At 42.8% G+C, this 24,683-nt stretch overlaps 1 protein-coding gene across 1 annotated transcript; it reads right to left on the reverse strand.

Moving 5' to 3' along the window:
• LOC129816414 (serine/threonine-protein kinase 17B-like) lies at positions 1–22,321 on the reverse strand. The gene is made up of 7 exons (XM_055870874.1): positions 21,628–22,321; positions 6,938–7,150; positions 5,773–5,911; positions 3,579–3,705; positions 3,403–3,451; positions 3,050–3,229; positions 1–2,897 (listed from the first exon to the last, which is right to left on the reverse strand). Exons 1-7 carry the CDS (start codon positions 21,744–21,746, stop codon positions 2,648–2,650), a joined length of 1,077 nt encoding a protein of 358 aa, XP_055726849.1. The 5' UTR covers positions 21,747–22,321; the 3' UTR covers positions 1–2,647.
• Between the last annotated feature and the right edge of the window lie 2,362 nt (positions 22,322–24,683).

Below are 24,683 nucleotides of genomic sequence, written 5' to 3' on the forward strand. Positions count from 1 at the left end.
AAGGTTTTCTATCATCTTTAATAAGCATTCTTGTTTGCTGATGACACCTAAATATTAGATTGATGTTGATCAGAAGATACAAATGGGCATTTGAAAATATCCATTCTAAAAACAAATGGAATATACCTACAAATCTATCAAATGTGAAATAAACATCTGTCTGAAGGTTATTGCTTGTGCTTCTAACTGGTATGAGTTTGACTCAGATGTTTCCTTCAGTATTACCCTGGTAAAGTGGGAGAAGATCTCACCACAGGAATGTGAAGAGTGCAAACTGGTCACCTTTGTCCCCAGAGAACACACAGGTCACTTGACTAGTATCTGTATGTAAAAGTAAATTCAGACAGCCATACAAAATGAAATCAGCAGTGGAGCCCTTACAAATATAATCAAGTTGTACAAGTCCACTTATTGCCGATTGGTGTCAGCAGTACCTCGAACGTCTGGTTTTCATTTAAGTGTCTGTCTTTGAACGGAGGACGGTACTGACTACTGAACCACTCACTAATGACGTGTTCCAGTTCTCCTTTAGGATGACAGCATACAGTGAGAGCGTGGCCGTGACTGGAGACAGCCCTCTCGAAGACAAAGGCTATTGTGTGTGCTAGGCCGGTGACATCTCTGGGAAACCTTGAGGACCACAACAAACAAGGATATGTAGTCTTTGCACCTCCTTGAACAAAGTGACATGTTCAGCTACGGTCTGCTGGCAGTTAGGGTTCACATAAATTCTTCAGGGTGGGTTATTCTTTCATAAGTTCACAAATGGATGGGGAACGTGCTCAACAGATCACTTCAATTTTCTACATGGAAGTGCTCTGCTTGTAAAACTGTACAAACATCAGTCAAAACCTTTCTCCTGTTTATCGACTGCATTACCAAAAAGTTTGTCCACATTTTCTACCGTCAACTCCGTAACCTTTACCGACATCACTTCCGTAACCAATGTTTTCTCGTCCTCTGTAACCATCTCAATGCCATACCCTTTCCTCATAACCATCTTTTCTCTTTTAAATCCAAACTCCATCTCTAATCACTTTTCCAAACCTTTCATGCTAATCCCACATTCACCACTTCACAACCAAAGTATATTTCAATTTCATGTCACCTCCGTTACCAAAACAGCTTTTTGTTGAGAGGTGCCATCAATACTATATCCCATACAACCCGTATCTTCTTAATACACCCATCTGAATCCAGTTAAATAAAGCACACACATATGTACATCTAAATATAAACAAAACACCATCCCATTATATAAATATATTGAGAATCAGATTAGAATATAAAACGTATATAAAGAGCAAATACAAAGAGGCACACGGTAGTTACGACCAAAGTGAAAGGTAATTTGCCCTGAGATGAGGAAATGGAATGAACAGAGGAATAAGACTGAATAAACTCGCCTGCATACACATACAATCTGTTATGATTCCCAAATCTACCCGACTCCCATTAAACTTTAGGCTTCCTAGCCATAAAAAAAAAAAAAAAAAGTAGCTTTTTAATACCAATTAAAGGAATGCAGATTAAATTACTTCAGGAAATACATTGTGTTCAAGTTACACAAAAAAAAACATGTAATTCTAAACCACTTTTTCCAGTTAAGCAAATGAAATACCCAGATGACAAATAGTTAAATGCTTCAGTCACAGTTCCCCCAAGCAAATGACTCAAAAGGAACTGACAACATTTGAAGGACATTTAAGTAAGCATGGGTGTGGTGTCCACTGTCCATGAGTCACCTTTTTACAGAACCCTCTTAAATCTCTATTACTGTGGAATTGTAAATCAGAGGAAGAGTTGGGGTTAACAGTAAACTGTAAATGTTATAGACAGACACCAGTGTGACTTGTTGGCTTACTAATTATGCAGGCCAGGGCTTGGTACTGTGCATAGACAACCTGTCTAAGATGACATACTGTGCTTTGAGATGTGGCGTGCTGGAGAGCAAGATAAGGGAATGTCACAGAATATAATGTGCGCAAGCCATGGCCTAAAGCTTGTTTGAGAGTAGGGAGGTAATGTACAGCTTGGGTCAGGCAAACAAGGACATGGTGTGATGACGTACTTTACTTTCACTTCCTCAAATAGTCTGATTTAGCCCATATCTGCACAGTTCAGTGTTCTGTCGAATGATTTTAGCACAAGATACTAAGAACACTTTGGGGCATCTAAGAACACTTTTACGACCACTTACTGGCCTGGCAAAAATGGTCAAGTAATAATTTGTTGACTATTTAAAAGTTACTTGTGGCAAAACAGTATTGCATAGATTTCCCTTGAGCTATATCTGGCCTCATTCTTTAAATTCAGGGACAAAATATACCTGACAAATCAAAGACACACTAGAAAGGACTAAATCAGCTCACAATAAAATACTTATCTTAAATCAATGCATTATTTAGAAATACAAACTACACAGAAACAGTGACGAATTGACGTTAGATCACAAAGGAAGCTGGCTATCTTTGGTTTGGCTGGGCGCTCTTGGATACTGGCGAGCAGTAGAACAGAACAGAAGCGCTCTTGGGTAGGCGACACTTGCCGGCAGGTTCCTTGCTGCATAAAACCAATAAAAGCAAAATAGGAGCTTGCGGGAGGGGTGCGCTTGCGGGAGGGGTGCGCTTGCGTCGCTCTTTCCCCCTCAGAAGTCCCCGTCTCCACCGTTGGTGGCGGCAGGTGTCTCCTCCTCAAAGCGAAACCTCTTGGCCTGGGTGTGGGGTGAATCCAAGGTGAAGTTCTCCTTGTCCTCTGGGTCCTCGGCTGGGGCAGCCCACTTGGTACCGCTGCTCCTCTCACGGGGGGTTCGTGGCAGGACAGGCTCGGTACTTGGGTATTGATGCTGCTGCCACAGCCAGGGGTGGGTCATGCAGTCGGCTGCACTGGGCCGGTCCCTGTGTGGAGAGGGTGAAGACGGACCAAGGTCAAAACCAATTATTAGAAATGAGAAGCACAAAAGCATTTGCTTCAATGCTTCCTGTCAGTAGCAGTAATTTAACCATTAGAATTCCCTGAACCTTTACTGGCTGGTGATAGTCCCACTTACTCTGGAGTTTTGACCAGCAGCTTGCGGATGAAGTCGACAGCGAGCTCCGACACCCTGGAGAAGGCGTCTTGGCTATAGTCCACGTTGACCTGTGACACGTTCAGGTACGTCTCCTGCTTGTCATCCCCTGCAAATGGAGACTCGCCCGTCACCAGCATGTAGGCGATCACTCCCACACTCCTGAAGAATATATAACATACAAACACACACACCCAGAATACAGTTAGTACAAATGTGTCAGAGGGTGCACACATGTGTTGACCTGCAAACATACATACTTCACACAAGTGCCTTACGCAGGCACGGACATAAATCCACAGTCATAAGAGTTTGTGTTAATATTGATGACTCACCACAAGTCAGTTGCCGTTGTGATAGGCTCATAGTTCAGGATCTCTGGAGCTAAGGTGAGAAAAGGGAGAAAAAGAGGCCATATGATTACATCACAACATTGTTATTGTAGAATGTCAGACTTAATTGCAGCTGGTTGAAGGAACGTTGGAGGCATGTTACATGGACGTTGCCTTACCCACGTACTCAGGCGTGCCCAAGATCTCTCGGAGCTCTCCGACCATGCCCAGTTTGCGTGCCAGGCCAAAGTCCACAATCTTTATGTCCCCCAGCGGAGCCAGGCTGGTTAGTAGGATGTTCTGGGGCTGAAACGAAGAGGGAGGGATTGGGTGAGTAGTCCAAAAGGGTGACTTAAAGTTGTGCAGAGTCATAATACAGCTGTATACAGCAGGTCCAGTCATTCACAATCCTTCCTGCATGAGATTGTGTTTACAGCGAAGATATGCAAGTGGTGATGTAAAGATGAATAAGAGAGCAAATAGGGTTGAGAGGTATGTTTTAGGTGTATGTACTAGAGGTCGACCAATTATGATTTTTCAACGCCGATAACCAATTATTGGAGGACCAAAAAAAGCCGATACCGATTAAATCGGTCGATCTTTATTTATTTGTAATAATGACAATTACAACAATACTGAATGAACACTTATTTTAACTTAATATAATACATCAATAAAAATCGATTTAGCCTCAAATAAATAATGAAACATGTTCAATTTGGTTTAAATAATGCAAAAACAAAGTGTTGGAGAAGTAAAAGTACAACACGTGCCATGTAAAAAGCTAACGTTTAAGTTCCTTGCTCAGAACATGAGAACATATGAAAGCTGGTGGTTCCTTTTAATATGAGACTTCAATATTCCAAGGTAAGATGTTTTAGGTTGTAGTTAATATAGTATTTATAGGACTATTTCTCTCTATACCATTTGTATTTCATATAACTTTGACTATTGGATGTTCTTATAGGCACTTCAGTATTGCCAGTGTAACAGTATAGCTTCCGTCCCTCTACTCGCCCCTACCTGGGCTTGAACCAGGAACACGTCGACAACAGCCACCCTCGAAGCATCGTTAACCATCGCGCCACAAAATCCGTGGCCCTTGCAGAGCAAGGGGAACAACTACTCCAAGTCTCAGAGCGAGTGACTTTTGAAACGCTATTAGCGCGCACCCCGCTAACTAGCTAGCCATTTCACATCGGTTACACCAGCCTAATCTCGGGAGTTGATAGGCTTGAAGTCATAAACAGCTCAATGCTTGAAGCACAGCAAAGTGCTGTTTGAATGAATGCTTACGAGCCTGCGGCTGCCTACCACCGCTCAGTCAGACTGCTCTATCAAATCATAGACTTAATTATAACATAATAACACACAGAAATACGAGCCTTTGGTTATTAATATGGTCGAAACCGGAAACTATCATTTCGAAAACAAAACGTTTATTATTTCAGTGAAATACGGAACCGTTCCGTATTTTATCTAACGGGTGGCATCCCTAAGTCTAAATATTGCTGTTACATTGTACAACCTTCAATGTTATGTCATAATTACGTAGAATTCTGGCAAATTAGTTCGCAATGAGCCAGGCGGTCCAAACTGTTGCATATACACTGACTCTGCGTGCAATGAACGCAAAAGAAGTGACACAATTTCACCTGGTTAATATAGCCTGCTAACCTGGAATTCTTTTAGCTAAATATTCAGGTTTAAATATATACTTGTGTATTGATTTTAAGAAAGCATTGATGTTTATGGTTAGGTACACGTTGGCGCAACGACAGTCCTTTTTTGCAAATGCGCACTCCATCGATTATATGCAACGCAGGACACACTAGATAAACTAGTAATATCATCAACCATGTGTAGTTAACTAGTGATTATGATTGATTGATTGTTTTTTATAAGATAAGTTTAATGCTAGCTAGCAACTTACCTTGGCCTCTTACTGCATTCGCGTAACAGGCAGGCTCCTCATGGAGTGCAGGTGGTTAGAGCGTTGGACTAGTTAACTGTAAGGTTGCAAGATTGAATCCCCGAGCTGACAAGGTAAAAATCTGTCGTTCTGCTCCTGAACAAGGCAGTTAACCCACCGTTCCTAGGCCGTCATTGAAAATAAGAATGTGTTCTTAACTGACTTGCCTAGTTAAATAAAGGTGTAAAAATATATATATATATATTTTTTTTTTTCCGGCCAAATCGGTGTCCAAAAATACAGATTTCCGATTGTTATGAAAACGTGATATCGGCCCTAATTAATCAGCCATTCCGATTAATCGGTCGACCTCTAGTATGTACATAAGTTTGTATGTGCACAGTGCACTTCTGCTTATATACTGTGTGTGTATATATATTAAGCGGTGTGGAGGGAAAGACCTTGAGGTCCAGGTGCACCACACTGGTCTGGTGGAGGAGGTGGACGCCCTCCAGCGTCTGTCTGATCAGCCGTGTGATCTGGCCCTCTGGGAGCAGCTCATCACAGTCACAGTGGTCAAAGATCTCACCCCCCGCCGCACTGGCAAACACACACAGAGAGAGAGAGAGAGAGAGGAGAGAGAGAGTGTCACAGTGTCTAACACAAACTATCATAAAACTTTGTTGCATGATTGCATCCATAAAACCTAGGTGGTTTTGACTCAGCTGAGCGTATAAGCTTGTTTCATATCATTTCAGGTCAGGCAACAGATAATTGGGTACTTCCAATGGAATAGCCTTCCCCTTTCAGTTCTAAAGGCACTTTGCTTTCAGGGCAGGATTAGAAAGGCTTTCCTCAAAACTCAATGAAACAAACAGGGAGGGTAGAAACATGTCTATTGACTCTCTGAATACACAAGAGTGCTAAGGGTGGGGTTTCCCTTTATCTACTTCCCCAGTGTCAGATGAACTTGTAGATATCATTTTTCTGTCCGTCTCCAGTATTAAGGAATTTAAAGGTAGTTTTGCGAGCCAATGCTAACTAACGTTAGCGCAATGACTGGAAGTCTATGGGTATCTGTTAGCATGCAAGTCTAACAGATACCCAGACTTCCAGTCCTTGTGCCAGTGCTAGTTAGCAACTTTCTTCAAACTGCACGCAGAGAAATAATAGTATCAACGAGTTCATCGGACTCTAGGGAAGTAGATAACGGGCCTCATTGGCAAAAGCCATAAGTATCCCTTTCAGCACAGAATGTGGATTGCAGCCTATCTGCATTCTTCATTCTAGTTTCTGTATTGTTGGATTCAGTGTAAAGGAGTACTGATTCCAATGAAGTTCAAGGCATAAATCACACATACTGTTTCAGATATGAGAAATGTTCTTAAATATCCTCTGTACTGTTCAAAGATAGGTTTACATTTTTTTTTTATATATATACATATACATATACATATATATATATATATATATATATATATATATATATATATATATATATATATATAGAAACATACATAAGTAGTCGATTTGAAAGATGGGTTAAGGACTTGACAGATGTAATGGAGGAAGCTGATGGCAGAACTGATAGCATTGAGTGCAATCTAAAAGTTGTCCATAACTCACTATTCCAGCAGCAGGATGATGTCGTGGTCTGTCTCATAGGCAGCGTGCAGGTTAACCACGCGAGGGTTGTTCCGGGCCGCCTCCAGCACACCCATCTCGTGCACCACCTCGGCCCGGCAGTCTCGGCCCCGACGCCGCTTCCGCAGGAACTTGGCGGCAAACACCTTCCCTGTGGACCTCTCCACGCACCGCTTCACCACCGCAAATTTCCCCCTGGCCCCGAGGAGGAAGGGAGGGCTGAGTCATTCATCACACACTATCTGGGTCCTTTTAGTCTACGCTGAAGGAGACAACTTTGTTACACTATGACATCAGTTAATATATACATTTACATTACATTTCGCTTTGGATAAATGTGTCTGCATATATTATTTATCCAGTGACTTATAGGCAGTGTATTCAACTACAGTAGGACAACCACAGTGCACTGCCAACCAAACCGTACTGTGCCAGCTTTGATATTTTTTTCTCACATTGTCTTGTCAAGCACCGTTACAGCAACTAGGTGGATGCATAACCCGGCCAGCTCAGTAAGCCTATAGCTTGGTTTGGTAGTGTGAAAAGGGTTAAAATGAGGCCACTCCATACCCACACCCTACTAAAACACGTTGTGGTAATCAGGGTCTAAAATGAACACCTGCCACATGCAGATAGACATCTTACCCGCCAATGCCAAAATCAATTTCAGCTGCCACGTTAGCATTTACAGTGAAATAACTACTGTAGCAGCTGTTTTTCAAAGTATTTGTTTCATAGTTGTTAAATTAATTGCTCAAATAGTCAAATCCTATATAGACTATCGCACCTTGCGTTGCAACACTGCCTGGCTGGGGGATGTGCGCACATGAAGAGCTAAGTGAAAGATTCATTTTTAGAAACGCTGCGCACGGGCATAAACGTTAGTCTTACTTGAAACGAACGTCTACTGAAGTGAGACATTGCCCTTGTGGGTCTTGGCTCTTTACATTGCTTTGTTCACAAGTTAGGTTGTTTTTCAATGTTTGCGTTTCAACTGCTAGGGAAAAGACAATGCTACAGTACTAGCCAGACTCAATCTCACAGGCACAAACATGACTCGAGTTACATTACTACCTAATCTCCCGTGCTTAAAGGGGCAGGTGAAAATGGTCTCATCTGTGATAGTTTGGTTGAAATTAAACAGTATACCACTTATTACTAGTAATACATGTATTGTTTTAGAAACATTACAAAGCATGCTCATCTGCCTTTATGTGTTTTGCTGTAAAAAAAATTGAGCTGGTAAAAAAAATCTGAGTGGCTGGTAGATTTTTCTATCTACCTGCCACAGTGACTGGTGGACCAAAAAGTACATTTTAGGCCCTGGTGGTAATGGTTAGCCTAGTAATCACCCTACGCTATGAGTTCTTTATTTCTTTACTTGATTGTAATGCATTAGGCTTCCAAAGTTGCAGAAATGAACTCTTTATGCAATCATTAGAATTTTACACAGCCTAAGCTTAAACTCTTGGGCTATGTAAAAAGGCAAATCAAAGTACCCCATGCTATGCATATCCTTAAATGTTAACACCAGAACTGCATTGATGTGTGAGAACTGAGAACTTAGTCCCAATCTGATTGGAAACTATGGCATAGGCCTACACAAATGCCGACAGTTCATGACTGGCAGGGAGCCTTATCAGCTGTAGCCTACCTTGTATGGTGGGCTGAAAAAAAAAGTGACCCGACAGTAGGTTTGCAAACAGACCTTCTACGCCTACACATCTGTGTGTGGACATACTGCAGTCAACATCTGTCCTTCAAACTCTGCCAATGAGTCTGCCATGGACACTCAATAGGCAGAATTGTTCACCACTCAGTTGCCACACTTGTATGCCACACAATGCACTCTGTGGTGTTTCATGCAGTTTGAGTGTTTGTACTAGACTTGGGCTGTAGACCGTATACTGGAATATTTTGACATTGCCACAGGATGTTTTTTCCAATACCGTTGAAACTATTTCTTAAGTTTAGCAATAAATGTTTATATTTGTAGCAACTTAGGTAAATACCTGCAGTCGACTTGTGCAATACATTAGGAGATAAAGCAGATTGCGTCCTTCATTTCACCTGTCACATTATGAAACGTGCTGTAGTTTCCCCAGAACAGTTGAACCAGTCACGCGTTTGTTTGTAAACTGCACAAGGCGAGAAAGTGGGAGCAGGTGTGTAAGGACAGAGGTGGCGTTTTATATTGAAAGTCAACTGTAGTTTTCCTTCAAAGAAAAGACATTTCGTAGAAAATAGCTTAATTTTCATCAGATGACAACAGAGGTGCAATGCAATTTGGCTGTCAGCCACACAAGTAAATGAACACTACAATGAAAAAGCAAGGTATTTTTTGCAAAAACGATGCATCAAATCAAATTTTATTTGTCACATGCGCCGAATACAAACAGGTGTAGACCTTACTGTGAAATGCTTACTTAAAAGCCCCTTAACCAGTTCAAGAAATAGTTAAGATATTTGCTAAATAAACGAAATTAGGGGGGGGGGGGGGGGGTCAATTTAGATAGTTTGGGTGGCTATTAAACTATTGAGGAGCCCTTTGGACCTAGACTTGGTGCTCTGGTACAGCTTGCCATGCGGTAGCAGAGAGAACAGTCTATGACTGGAATCTGACAATTTGAGGCCTTCCACTGACACCATCTAGTATATAGGTGGTGTCAGTGATGTACTGGGCTGTACGCACTACTCTCTGTAGCGCCTTACGGTCGGGGGCAGAGCAGTTGCCATACCAGGCGGTGATGCAACCAGTCAGGATGCTTTTGATGGTGCAGCTGTAAAACCTTTTGAGGATCTGGGGACCCATGCCAAATCTTTTCAGTCTCCTGAAGGGGAAAAGGCATTGATTGGCATGCCCTCTTCACAACTTTCTTGGTGTGGACACCAAGGAACTTGAAGCTCTCAACCTGCTCCACTATAGCACCGATAATGTGAATGGGGGGCATGTTCGGCCCTCCTCTTCCTGTAGTCCACGTTCAGCTACTTTGTCTTGCTCACATTGATGGAGAGGTTGTTGTCGTTGCTGCTGACCTCCCTATAGGCCAGTCCAGGGCAATTACAGTCCTTGGGGCCTGATTGGTGTCACTTTTCCCCCATCCCTAGCAAACACACCTGATTTAAATGAATTGCATTGTTAACTGAAGATCATGATTAGGTGATTATTGGAGTCAGGTGTGTTAGCTGGGCCAAAAGTGTGACACCAATCAGGCCCCCGAGGACTGGAGATGCCCAGGTCTGCTATAGGCTGTCTCATCGTTGTCGGTGATCAGGCCTACTACTGTTGTGTCATCAGCAAACGTCATGATGGTGTTGGAGTCGTGCCTGGCGATGCAGTCGTGGGTGAACAGGGAGTACAGGAGGGGACTAAGCACGCACCTGAGGGGCCCCCGTGTTGAGGATCAGCGCGGCAGATGTATTGTTGCTTACCCTTACCACCTGGGGGCGGCCCGTCAGGAAGTCCAGGATCCAGTTGCGGAGGGAAGTGTTTAGTCCAAGGGTCCTTAGCTTAGTGATGAGCTTTGTGGGCACTATGGTATTGAACGCTGAGCTGTAGTCAATGAACAGCATTCTCACATAGGTGTTCCTTTTGTCCAGGTGGGAAAGGGCAGTGTGGAGTGCAATAGAGATTGCATCATCTGTGGATCTGTTGGGGCAGTACGTGAATTGGTGTGGGTCTAGGGTTTCCAGGATGATGGTGTTGGTGAGACATGACCAGCCTTTCAAAGCAAGTCATGGCTACCATAATGAGTGCTACGGGGCTGTAGTTATTTAGGCAGGTTAAGTCGCTTTCTTGGGCACAGGGACTATGGTGGTCTCCTTGAAACATGTAGGTGTTACAGACTCGGTCAGGGAGAGATTGAAAATGTCAGTGAAGTCACTTGCCAGTTGGTCCGCGCATGCTTTAAGTACACATCCTGGTAATCGGTCTGGCCCCGAGGCCTAGTGAATGTTCACCTATTTGAAGATCTTACTCACATTGGCTACGGCGAGCGTGATCACAGTCGTCTGGAACAACTGGTGCTCTCATGCATGCTTCAGTGTTGCTTGCCTCGAAACAAGCATAAAAAGCATTTAGCCCATCTGGAAGGCTCTCGTCACTATGAATTCCGTAATAGTTTTTAAGCCCTGCCACATCCGACGAGCGTCAGAGCAGTTCTAGTAGGATTCAATCTTAGTCCTGTATTGACGCTTTGCCTGTTTGATGGTTCGTCTGAGGGCATAGCTCTAGACTGTAGCTCGGTGCGGTAGTTGCCTATAAACCATGGCTTCTGGTTGGGATATGTACGTACGGTCACTGTGGTGACGATGTCATCAAAGCACTTATTGATGTAGCCAGTGACTGATGTGGTATACTCCTCAATGCCATTGGATGAATTCCGGAACATATTCCAGTCTGTGCTAGCAAAACAGACCTGTAGCATAGCATCCGCATCTGACATCTTCTGTATTAAGCGAGTCACTGGTACTTCCTACTTTAGTTTTTGCTTGCAAGTAGGAATCAGGAGGATAGACTTAGTCAGATTTTCCAAATGGAGGGAGAGATCTGTATGCGTCTCTGTGTGTGGAGTAAAGGTGGTCTAGAATTTAATTTCCTCTGGTTGCAAATGTGACATTCTGGTCAAACAGATTTAAGTTTGACTGCATTAAAGTCTCCGACCACTAGGAGCGCCGCTTATGGATGAGCATTTTCTTGTTTGCTTATGGCATTAAAAAGCTCATTGAGAGGTCTTAGTGCCCGCATCGGTATGTAGCGGTAAATAGACGGCTATGAAAAATATAGATAAACTATCCTGGTAGATAGGGTGGTCTACAGCTTATCATGAGGTACTCTACTTCAGGTGAGCAATACTTCGAGACTTCCTTAATATTAGATATCGCGCACCAGCTGTTATTGACAAATAGACACACACCCCACCACCAATCTTACCAGACGCAGAATTTATGTCCCGCCGACTTATATTATCCATGTCGTCGTTCAGCCACGACTCGGTGAAACATAATATATTAGTTAATGTCCCGTTAGTAGGATAGTCTCGAACGGAGCTCATCTATCGGCACATTGGCCAATAGAACAAAATGGTTGAGGCGGGTTACCCACTTGCTGACAAATTCTCACAAGGCACTCCGGTCGCCACCACGTGTACCTCTGTCTTTTCTTCATGCGAACGAGAGGGATTTTGGCTTGGTCTTGGAGAAAGAGTATATCCTTCACATCGGACTCATTTTAGAAAAAAAAATCTTCGTCCAGTTCGAGGTGAGTAACAGCTGTTCTGATACCCAGCAGCTCTTTTTGGTCATTAGAGACTGTAGCAGCACCATTATGTACAGTACCCGTCCAAAGTTTGGACACACCTACTTATTCAAAGGTTTCTTTAAGTTAATCTTTCATTTAATGGAGAAAAGCACTGTCTACTGATAAATTCAGTAGAAAGCACAAAATTAAGGTTGATACCGAGCAGAAATTACAAGAGGCATTTTAGATCGGTTTTCTCCTGCATCAAACACAGAATTCTGCATTAACTAGCAAGTAAAAATTACTGGTTGTGTTATCTAAGTGGCTGAATTAATAAGGTGACAGGGATTCATATAGTGTTCGCTTTCTGCCGTGTTTGAAAATGAGTTCTGTACAGCTGCCACTGCCCTGTCTTTCTAAGGTCTTTGAAAGCCAAGTTAACAAACAGATTACCGACCATTTCAAATCCCACCGTACCTTCTCCGCTATGCAATCTGGTTTCAGAGCTGGTCATGGGTGCACCTCAGCCACGCTCAAGGTCCTAAACGACATCATAACCACCAGCGATAAGAGACATTACTGTGCAGCCGTATTCATCGACCTGGCCAAGGCTTTCGACTCTGTCAATCACCACATTCTTATTGGTAGACTCGACAGCCTTGGTTTCTCAAACGATTGCCTCGCCTGGTTTACCAACTACTTCTCTGATAGAGTTCAGTGTGTCAAATCGGAGGGCCTGTTGTCCGGACCTCTGGCAGTCTCTATGGGGGTGCCACAGGTTTCAATCCTCGGGCCGACTCTTCTCTGTATACATCAATGATGTTGCTCTTACTGCTGGTGATTCTCTGATCCACCTCTACGCAGACGACACCATTCTGTATACTTCTGGCCCCTCTTTGGACACTGTGTTAACTAACCTCCAGACGAGCTTCAATGCCATACAACTCTCCTTCCGTGGCCTCCAACTGCTCTTAAACGCAAGTAAAACTAAATGCATGCTCTTCAACCCGATCACTGCCCGCACCTGCTCACCCGCCCAGCATCACAACTCTGGACGGCTCTGACTTAGAATATGTGGACAACTACAAATACCTAGGTGTCTGGTTAGACTGTAAACTCTCCTTCCAGACTCACATTAAGCATCTCCAATCCAATATTAAATCTAGAATCTGCTTCCTATATCGCAACAAAGCATCCTTCACTCATGCTGCCAAACATACCCTCGTAAAACTGACCATCCTACCGATCCTCGACTTCGGTGATGTCATCTATAAAATAGCCTCCAACACTCTACGCAACAAACTGGATGCAGTCTATCACAGTGCCACCCGTTTTTTTTCCACCAAAGCCCCATACACTACCCATCATTGCAACCTGTACGCTCTCATTGGTTGGCCCTCGCTTCATACTCGTCGCCAAACCCACTGGATACAGGTTATCTACAAGTCTCTGCTAGGTAAAGCCCCGCCTTATCTCAGCTCACTGGTCACCATAGCAGCACCCACTAGTAGCACGCGCTCCAGCAGGTATATCTCACTGGTCACCCCCAAAGCCAATTCCTCCTTTGGTTGTCTTTCCTTTCAGTTCTCTGCTGCCAATGACTGGAACGAACTGCAAAAATCTCTGAAACTAGAGACACTTATCTCCCTCACTAGCTTTAAGCACCAGCTGTCAGAGCAGCTCACAGATCACTGCACATATCCCATCTGTAAACAGCCCATCTATCTACCTACCTCATCCCCATATTGTATTTATTTATCTTGCTCCTTTGCACCCCAGTATCTCTACTTGCACATTCATCTTCTGCACATCTACCATTCCAGTGTTTAATTGCTATATTGTAGTTACCACCATGGCCTATTTATTGCCTTAACTCCCTTATCCTACCTCATTTCCACTCACTGAATATAGACTTGTTTTTTTTTGTTCTACTGTATGTTTTGTTTAATCCATGTGTAACTCTGTGTTGTTGTATGTGTCGAATTGCTATGCTTCATCTTGGCCAGGTCGCAGTTGCAAATGAGAACTTGTTCTCAACTAGCCTACCTGGTTAAATAAAGGTGAAAAAAATTAACAAAAAATTAAACTGCTTCATTTCCTTGCGTTTTTATCCTCTCGGCCTGTCTGCTCATCTCCACACTTCTCTGAGCAGAGCAGGTACACATGCTGCTCCAAAGCCAGTACTATTCTTCCTTCACACAAGCATGTGTCAATTTTGTTCATTCGCACAAGGTCTCTCGTTCACATTTACTTGTATATGTCCAAACTCACCAAAAATGACATCCGGTAACTAATACCGATATACTGTATGTATAATTGCCTGTCATTGCAATTAGTTTATTTTCGTTTGTGCTCACTAGCATATTTAGCTAGCAGCCTTTATGGAAATTCTCTATTCATTTTGTTAGCATTCTGGTAATAGATGCCCAATGGGCTCTGTGTTTTTTGGCCACCCCCTTGTGTACTAAAATGGTAATACCGTAAATCCCGGGATGAGAGAAGGACGGTATAATGATATGAAAATCTGGATACTGCCCAAAACTAGTTTGTACTGTAAATTAACATTGAATTGGCAATTTCACAATCTAGGGAAAACTCAAATTGCCACCCTGTACACACACAAACAGGAAGTAGACAGTTTTAGTCAATTTCCTCTTTCTCTGTGGCTGAGCTAAAGTCTAGTTTCCACACGTCCTTCCTTCCTTCGTCCTGCATTGCACTAGCAAGATGAGACACCAGGGATGGGATGTACCCTAGGCCATTCATAGACGCTCACTTCGGACTACAATACTTCTACTTACAGCTATTATGTCACTCACATCTACGTTACCTGTAATTAAATAATGATACATATATTCCTCTTTCTCCAAATGCTGGATTTTAACCCACAGCAGCCAATCCACCAGTCATTCTGATCTTAACTCCAACCCACCAATGTCCACAGATTAACCCATCTTTCCCAGTATAATAAAATTTTGCAATTTTCTTTTGCAATATATCCCTACATTTTACTATGTCATAGAAGAGTCCTGAACCTACCTATTTGTACTATTTCTGCAAATATATCCTAAAAATAAATACTTTACCCAAGAGTATAATGATATTTCCCATTGACCCATTGTGGTTTTTCAGAAACCCTAACAATACAGTTTGCAGGTCCATCTGAATCCTGATATAACAACCATTCCTAGACTTGACTTCAAAAGCGAGCCACCGATTGACAGTACCATAAAATATGTTCTATTGATTTTGTTTCCTCGTGGCAGTCTGCACAAGGCTGACTGTTCAGCGTCCCATATATTGAGCACTCTTTTTGTATTAAGTATTTTATATAATAGCTTAAAAATGGAAAAGAACAGATTGATGTGTGAATTGTTTCAAATGTCAGTTCAGACCCAATGCCAAGGTATTGGGACATCAAAAACCTTATACGGTATTGCTGTCATATTTTTACTGTAAGACATGGATACATTTTTTGATGTATACTAATCATTAAGCCATTTATGATTTTTCAATGAGTGGCAGATAAAATCGGAATAGACATTTACTTAGACTAATTATTTTATTGATTTTGTGGCAGAGCCGTGATGAGTTAACATAGGTGTGCAGTTTTGTCACACAACGCCACCAATGTCTCACGTTGAGGGATCGTGCAATTGGCATGCTGACTGCAGGAATGTCCACCAGAGCAGTTCCCAGAGAATTGAATGTTAATTTCTCTACCATAAGGCGCCTCCTATGTCGATTCAGAGAATTTGGCAGTACGTCCAACCGGCCTCACAACCGCAGACCACATTTAACCACACCAGCCCAGGACCTCCAGTTTCTTCACCTGCGGGATCATCCGAGACAAGCCATCCAGACAGCTGATGAAACTGAGGAGTACTTGTCTCTGTAATAAAACCCTTTTGTGAGAAAAAACGTATTCTAATTGGCTAGGCCTGGCTGCGCCCCTGCCCAGTCATGTGAAATCCATAAATTAGGTCCTAATATATTTAATTCAATTGACCGCTTTTCTTATAACCTCAGTAAAATTGTTGAAATTGTTGCATGTTGCGTTTATATTTTTGTTCAGTATATTCGATCAAAGTTGCAAGATCGCTGAACTTTTCTGGGATATGTACACCAAGCATATCTACTTCACCATCCGCCCATTTAAAATCGTGAGACCACATGACAATTTAAAGTTGATCTTTTAGAGGCCAATCTGTAATATACACTTATAGTCAGGTTTTAGTCCAGAGAAACTCGAGAAATTATCCAAGTCCTCAATGAGGCCCTTCAAGTTTAAACTCAAGAGAAAACTTTAAGCATCGGCGTGCATTGATACTTGTCTCTAAACCCTTCATTTTTTTACACTGGTATCGGTGTGTGTATGTTTGTGGGAGAGAGAGTGGTGTATATGTCTTAACTGAAGAGTAGAATGTATCATGAAGTGTTTTCTCCTTACAGACACAATGACATGTAGATCATTATGCATGTACAATGTATTCGGAAAGTATTCAGACCCCTTGACTTTCTCCACATTGTTACGTTCGCCTTATTGATTAATTGACAACACCCCATAATTACAAAGCATAAACAGTTAACATTTTAGCAAATGTATTAAAAATCAAAACTGAAATATCACATTTACATAAGCATTCAGACCCTTTACTCAATATCTTGTTGAAGCAGCGATTACAGCCAAGAGTCTTCTTGAGTATGACACTACAAGCTTGGCACACGTGTATTTGGGGAGTATCTCCCATTCTTCTCTGCAGATGCTCTCAAGCTCTGTCAGGTTGGATGGGGAGTGTCACAGCACAGCTATTTTCAGAGATGTTTGATCAGGATCAAGTCCGGGCTCTGGCTGGGCCACTTAAGGACATTGAGACTTGTCCCGAAGCCACTCCTGCGTTGTCTTGGCTGTATGCTTAGGGTCCTGTTGGAAGGTGAACCTTCACCCCAGTCTGAGGTCCTGAGCGCTCTGGAGCAGATTTTCATCAAGGACCGCTCTGTACTTTGCCCCGTTCATCTTTCCTCTCGATCCTGACTTGTCTCCCAGTCCCTGCCGCTGAAAAATGGATGGTGCCTGGATGGTGCCAGGTTTCTTCCAGACGTGAAGCTTGGCATTCAGGCCAAAGAGTTCAATCTTGGTTTCATCAGACCAGAGAATATTGTTTCTCATGGTCAGAGAGTCCTTTAGGTGCCTTTTGGCAAACTCCAAGCGGGCTGTCATGTGCCTTTTACTGAGGAGTGGCTTCAGTCTGACCACTCTACCATAAAAGCCCGATTGGTGGTGCTGGTTGTCCTACTGGAAGGTTCTCCCATCTCCACATAGGAACTCTGGAGCTCTGTCAGAGTGACCATCGGGTTCTTGGTCACCTCCCTGACCAAGGCCCTTCTCCCCCGATTGCTCAGTTTGGCCAGGCGGCCAAGCCCTAGGAAGTCTTAGTGGTTCCAAAAATGTCTTCCATTTAAGAATGATGGAGGCCATTCTGTTCTTGGGGAACTTCAATGCTGCAGACATTTTTTGGTAACCTTCCCCACATCTGTGCCGACACAATCCTGTCATGGAGCTCTACGGTGAATTTCTTCGACCTCAAGGCTTGGTTTTCGCTCTGACATGCACGGTCAACTGTGGGACCTTATATGTGAACGACCGGCATAAAAAAATTGTATTTTAATTGTATTTATTTTTTAATCGATCTTATTTAGCAAAATTTGATATTGCGTTTTTTACATTGGATAAAAGTAGACTCAGAGCTACAAAATTGTATATCATACACTACAGTTGAGGAACAAAGTGGAAAGTAATTCTGCGTTGATAGTGATACATTTGTAAACTCACTTTTGAGAAAATAGTCTTTGAATGTTTTGAAACTACTATTGGAGAGCCCTTCTTTGTCTACACCATTGTTCACATCGTTCACACCTTCTTAAGCTTTAGCCCCACCCATCTCGTTAAGGGTTCATCCGAATGTACTAAACGAGCAGTCAAGCACCCAAGCTAACTTGCTAGCTACTTCCAGATATCTAAGTGAGAGACAACAGCTCACTGAACATTACTCGCCCTAGCAGAGCTGGTTAGGCTGTTATGTTATTCAGAGCGTTGGTGACTGCAACTGTGCTGTCAGATTGTCCGCTCAAAATTCAGAACATTTCGCGTTCAGAGAGCACACCGGACGCTCTGGCCGATGAGTCGGGTTGATCCGAATGTTCGGACCTCACAACTGCAGTCAAGCACCCAAGCTAACTGGCCAACATTGGCTAGCTACTTCGACACATAATGAGAGAACACCCCACTCGGACCATTTTACTCACCCTATAGCAGAGCTGGTTAGGCTGTGTTCATGTTATCCAGGGGGTTGGTGACTAACTCTGCTGCTGGCAACAATTTAATTCTGCTATTTTTCCTATACAGTATTCTATTATACACTGAACAGAGTGAGGTTCAATTAAATATTTGTTGTATTGAATAGAAGCGTTAACATCCGTTTTTTGTGTAGCACATACGCATAACGTTTAGAAAATGGGAACAAGCGGGTGGGCGAACAGGGCGCTAGACTACTCAGTAAAGTGATACTTCGCCTGGTATCATATCATTATTAAAATGTTGGTATCGTGACAACACTAATTTAGATAGAATAGTAAAAACAAATAAACAGTTCTACAACTGTTCAACAAAGTGCCTGCCACAATTTTTTTTAAATTATAATACATTTGAGTATACCAAACATTAGGAACACCTTACTAAAATAAAGTTGCAGCCCCTCCCTCCTTTTCCCTAAGAACAGCCTCAATTGGTTGGGCATGGACTCTGCAAGTTGCCGTAAGCGTTCGACAAGGATGCTGGCCCATGTTGACTCCAACGCAGCACACAGTTGTCATTTGGGTGGTGGACCATTTTGTTACACACAGGAAACTGTTGAGCATGAAAAACCTAGCAGCATTGCAGTTCTTGACACAGACCGGTGTGTCTGGCACCTATTACCATACCCCGTTTAAAAGGCACTGAAATAGTTTGTCTTGCCCATTCACCCATTGAATGGCACACATACACAATCCATGTTTTAATTGTCTCAAGGGTTGAAAATCCTTATTTTAACATGTCTTCTCCCCTTCATCTCTACACTGATTGAAGTGGATTTAACAAGTGACATCAATAAGGGATCATAGCTTTTACCTGAATTCACCTGGTCAATCTATCATGGAAGGAGTAGAGAAGTTCAGATCTCTATGCTGATATTTGTTTACAAGGAGTACATGATTTATTCCTAAATAGAAATATAGAAGCATACAAATAAATCAAAGAGAACAATTAAAGTATTTCAGTGTTACTGATAAGGAACGGCTCAAAGTTCATAAATAAAAAGGTTTTTGGAGTGATCCATGGTCAATCAAGCACAATGTACCCTTAAAAATGTCAGCTGCCCATTTAAGGGAAGGTCATTACCACTGTAACTGGGCACTGTCTTGTCTGTGAAGAAAAAAAATCTTTAATAGCATCGTAGCAGCAGACAGTTGCAGCAAACTCAAACTACCAAGCTTGTGAACAAAACGATATAACTGGCCAAGAAACACGACAGGAGTCATACTTTAGTAGCCTTTCTTGTCAATTCGACCATCTACATGTGGGCTTTGGATTGAATTTTTGCATATCCAAATGCTCGGTGTGACCACCCGCCAACGTGGCTGGGTGAAATAGGCCTTCTTATCCACCAATGACAAAATCTACCTGCATTTAGTGGGTGTTCACTGGAAGACAAAGGAGGCCACCTGTACTAATTACCTATCTAGCATGCTTCGAACACCCGTGCGTAACAGAAGAAAGCCGCCAGAAATGTGTTGTAAAATACTGTTGGCTGCAACTGTGATGAAGCCGGCTAAAACAGTGTACAGTAAGTGTATATTTTGCATTTGTGAAATATTTTTGATGTGATATGAAAGTAAAGGGCTTTATGTTTCTAGAACTGCATCGCAACTAATAATCAATTCATGTTTTGATGGAGTATTTGGCTGTTTTGTCTTCCAGAGCCAGTCTACCTCTGAAAATAACATAAGGTCTTTGGAACATAAGGAGTAACGGTCGGACCGCTTTCACCCCTTAAGAGTATATTCTTGGGCTAGGGTGTACCTAGTAATGGGTAATTTATGGTAGGCAACACATGTTAGGTTTGGGACAGGCACACATACAGCGCTTATAGTCACATCTCTTTGTGAGGATAGCCTAACCTTTGTGACCTATCTACTTACAAAAGGACTGAGGTCATCCTGTTTGAATATGGACCAAAAATGTAAAGTTGAGATTTTCCTGAAATTTGATAAAATAAATTATATTGGGAGAAAATCCTTAACCCACAAATCTGTTTGTAGATAGGCCTACCACAACTGCATTTACAGTGTGATAAGCATCAAGGTTCCACATGAAATAAGTACACAGCTGCACCATTGAGAGCATATTGACTGGCTGCATCACATCACCTCTATACCAGGCGGTGTCAGAGGAAGGCCCTATAAATTGTCAAAAGACTCCGGCCACCCAAGTCATAGACTGTTCTATCTGCTACCACACGGCAAGCAGTAGCGATGCACCAAGTCTGGAACCAACAGGACTGAACAGCTTCTACCCTCAAGCCATAAGACTGCTAAACCAATAGTTTAGACAGCTAACCTATTGGTTTAGCAGTTAGTCTGGGCAACTATTGGTTAGCTATCTGCATTGCCCCTTTTTGCACTAACTCTTTTGACTCATCACATATGCTGCTGTTACTGTTCATTATCTATCCTGTTGCCTAGTCACTTTATACCTACTTACAGTATATTTTTATATTTATCCTTTATTTAACTAGGCAAGTCAGTTAAGAACAAATTCTTATTTACAATGACGACCTACACCAGCCAAACCCGGACGACGCTGGGCCACTTTTGTGCCGCCCTATGGGACTCCCGGTTGTGATACAGCCTGGATACGAACCAGGGTGTCTGTAGAGATGCCTCAAGCCCTGAGATGCAGCGCCACTCTGGAGCAAAATATACACACATACATATATACACACACACCTCAATTACCTCGTACCCCTGCACATGGACTTGGTACTGCTGCTGTATACTCATTGTGTATTTATTCCTTGTTTTATTATTATTTCTCTCCCCCCCTCTATGCATTGTTGGGAAGGGCCCGGAAGTAAGCATTTCACTGTTACTATACTACACCTGTTGTTTACGAAGCATGTAACAAATACAGTTAGATTTGATATAGAGGGATACATTTGTTATAACTAAATATGTTATCCAGCCTTGATAGGATGCGAGTACGTATTAGCTCACTAACGTTAACTCTCTATGATGCAAAAGGCCAATGGAATGCATTGGAGTCATAACAAGACCTGAGAGAAGAGGTTGATGGAATGAGAAAGTTTGAAAAGGGGACATTGTAACATTGGCTCACCTGCCCAACTCGCCAGTGATGTCATAAACACTGTCCATCGGTTCCGTATTGATATGGGTTTGAATTTCTCCAAACAGCCCAGTCGGTCCATTGCGGCTGTCAATCCGCCTGCGTGACATCGTTGTAGTTAGCCGGACTTCACTGTGGCAATAAATTAGCACCTGTCAAGCCGAATCAAGGCCGTAGACTATCTAGCCAGCTAGTAGCTAATGTGTTTAGCCAGTGCTAAACCAGGTATAGTAGTTAGCTGAAAGTTATTTAGTTAGCTAACGTTATAACTATTAGCTAGATAGCTACATAGTAACGTTAACTAAGTTACTAGCTAATAGCTAGCTAGTTTGAGATGCTTTAGCTGTAGATAATAACTAGTTAGTAGTAGAACAGCTGGTTAGTTACTTGAAAGACAGGTCACGAAGAACAACGGCTACCGTTCGCTAGCTAGCTATCCATCTAAACAACCGTACTAGCTCCCTTTTACTTTTCTTTAATAGACAGCTAACTATACATCACGAATTGTCACTTATCGGGTTGATTGACAAACTTGTTTAAACTTTCCCTATTGACTGTGTTCATTAATAAGCGAGTTTAGTGCCTAACTAGCATCTGGCTAAAATCCTTCTTCCCGTTGATGTGAGCAACACGTCTTCAAACTTAGATTGCGACCAATCTCGTTCGGACGGTTTTGACATTCTGTCGCCTCGTTCTGCGCAAGCGCTACGTGTCTTTTCAACTACATCTCAATTTTCATAATAAAATAAATATTTTAACGCATGTATCAGTAGTAACTTAATTTATACTTCTAACTTGACTGGGTGTTCATTTAAATTAATATGTTTAGTATTTACAATTTTTTTGCCAAGGTTGTCAAAGAGACGGCATCATCGACGTGAACCTGTGACCGCTGATGCCCTCTGGTGGTTATATTCAAAGGAAAAAACTTTAGGTTACGACCGTAACCCCGGTTCTCTATAGTATGAGTGAGTATTTTACTTGTGGGCTATGCCCCCAGCTTATTTGTCAGAAGCCTTTATTACACTACACCAGCCATGATTGGCTGGACGTCGGGATGTGTGTATCGGGGAAGGGTGTCCTTCCTACCCTATAAAAAGGTCCCACACAGTGTCTGAGTCATTCAAAATTAGCAACAGCTCTTCCTCATTCATGCAAAGAGGATGGTCTGGTGAAATACCTCACTCATACTATCAGAGCACCGGGGTTACGGTTGTAACTTAAAGTTAACTTTTGAGTATTTGTTTCGGTATTTAACTTATGGGATATACTAACTCCTGTATTTCCAGACAAGCTTATCCTGACGACAACTGCCATGTGCGATATAACACACAAATGGGCCCTCCTGAGGGGGAATAGGCTTTGTCATGCCCTATTCACGGCGTTCTTGGTGTGTTTGGTCCATGATAGTTTGTTGTTGATGTGGACGCCAAGGAACTTGACGCTCTCAACCTGCTCCATTATAGCCCCGTTGAGAATGTAGACTTTTCCTGTAGTCCACAATCATGTCCTTTGTCTTGATCACATAGCGGGAGAGGTTGTTGTCCTGGCATCACACGGCTAGGTCTCTGACCTCCTCCGTATAGGCTGTCTCATCATTGTGGGTGATCAGGCCTACCACTGTTGTGTGGTAGACAAACTTGATGATGGTGTTGGAGTCGTGCCTGGCCACACAGTCATGAGTGAACAGGGAGTACAGGAGGGGTCCCGTGTTCAGGATCAGCATGGCGGATGTGTTGTTACCTACCCTTACCACCTGGGGGTAGCCCATCAGGAAGTCCAGGATCCAGTTGCAGAGGGAGGTGTTTAGTCCCAGGGTCCTTAGCTTAGTGATGAGCTTTGAGGGCACTATGGTGTTGAACGCTGAGCTGTAGTCAATGAATAGCATTCTCACATAGATGTTCCTTTTGTCCAGGTGGGAAAGGGCCGTGTAGAGTGAGTGCAATAGAGATTACATCATCTGTGGATCTGTTGGGGTGGTATGCAAATTGGAGTGGGTCCAGGGTGTTGGTATTACAGACTCCGTCAGGGAGAGGTTGAAAATGTCAGTGACGACACTTGCCAGTTGGCCTGTGCATACTCAGTGGTACACGTCATGGTAATCCGTCTGGCCCTGTTGCCTTGTGAATGTTGACCTGTTTAAAAGGTCTTACATCGGCTACAGCGAGCGTGATCCCAGTCGTCCGGAACAGCTGATGGTCTCATGCATGTTTTAGTGTTACTTGCCTCAAAACGAGCACAGAGGTAATTTAGCTCAACTTGTAGGCTTGTGTCACTGGGCAGCTCGCAGCTGTGCTTCCTTTTGTAGTCTGTAATAGTTTGCAAGCCCTGCCACATCTGACAAGTGTCAAAGGCAGTATAGTACCATTCAATCTTAGTCCTGTATTGACGCTTTGGCTGTTTGATGGTTCGTCGGATTTCTTACAAGCTTACGGGTTAGAGTCCCGCTCCTTGAAAGCATCAGCTCTACTCTTTAGCTCAGTGCGGATGTTGCCTGTCATCCATGGTTTCTGGTTGGGGTATGTACTTACAGTCACTGTTGGGACGACGTCATCGATGCACTTATTGATGAAGACATGGAGCAGATGTGGTGTACTCCTCAATGCCATCGGAAAAATCCCGGAACATATTCCAGTCTGTGCTAGCAAAACAGTCCTGTAGCATAGCATCCATGTCATCTGACCACTTCCGTATTGAGCGAGTCACTGGTACTTCCTGCTTTAGTTTTTGCTTGTAAACAGGAAACAGGAGGATAGAATTATGGTCAGATTTGCGGAATGGAGGGCAGGGGAGAGCTTTGTACGCGTCTCTGTGTGTGGAGTACAGGTCGTCTAGAGTTTTTTCCCATCTGGTCGCACAGTTAATATGCTGGTAGAATTATGGTAAAACGGATTAAAGTTTCCCTGCATTAAAGTCTCCGGCCACTAGAAGCACCGCCTCTGGATGAGCGTTGTCCTGTTAACTTATGACGGTATACAGCTCATTGAGTGTGGTCTTAGTGCCAGCATCGGTTTATGGTGGTAAATAGACAGTTACGAAGAATATAG

This window comes from Salvelinus fontinalis, chromosome 19, assembly GCF_029448725.1.
Source record: "Salvelinus fontinalis isolate EN_2023a chromosome 19, ASM2944872v1, whole genome shotgun sequence".
In the NCBI taxonomy this organism is placed as follows: domain Eukaryota; kingdom Metazoa; phylum Chordata; class Actinopteri; order Salmoniformes; family Salmonidae; genus Salvelinus; species Salvelinus fontinalis.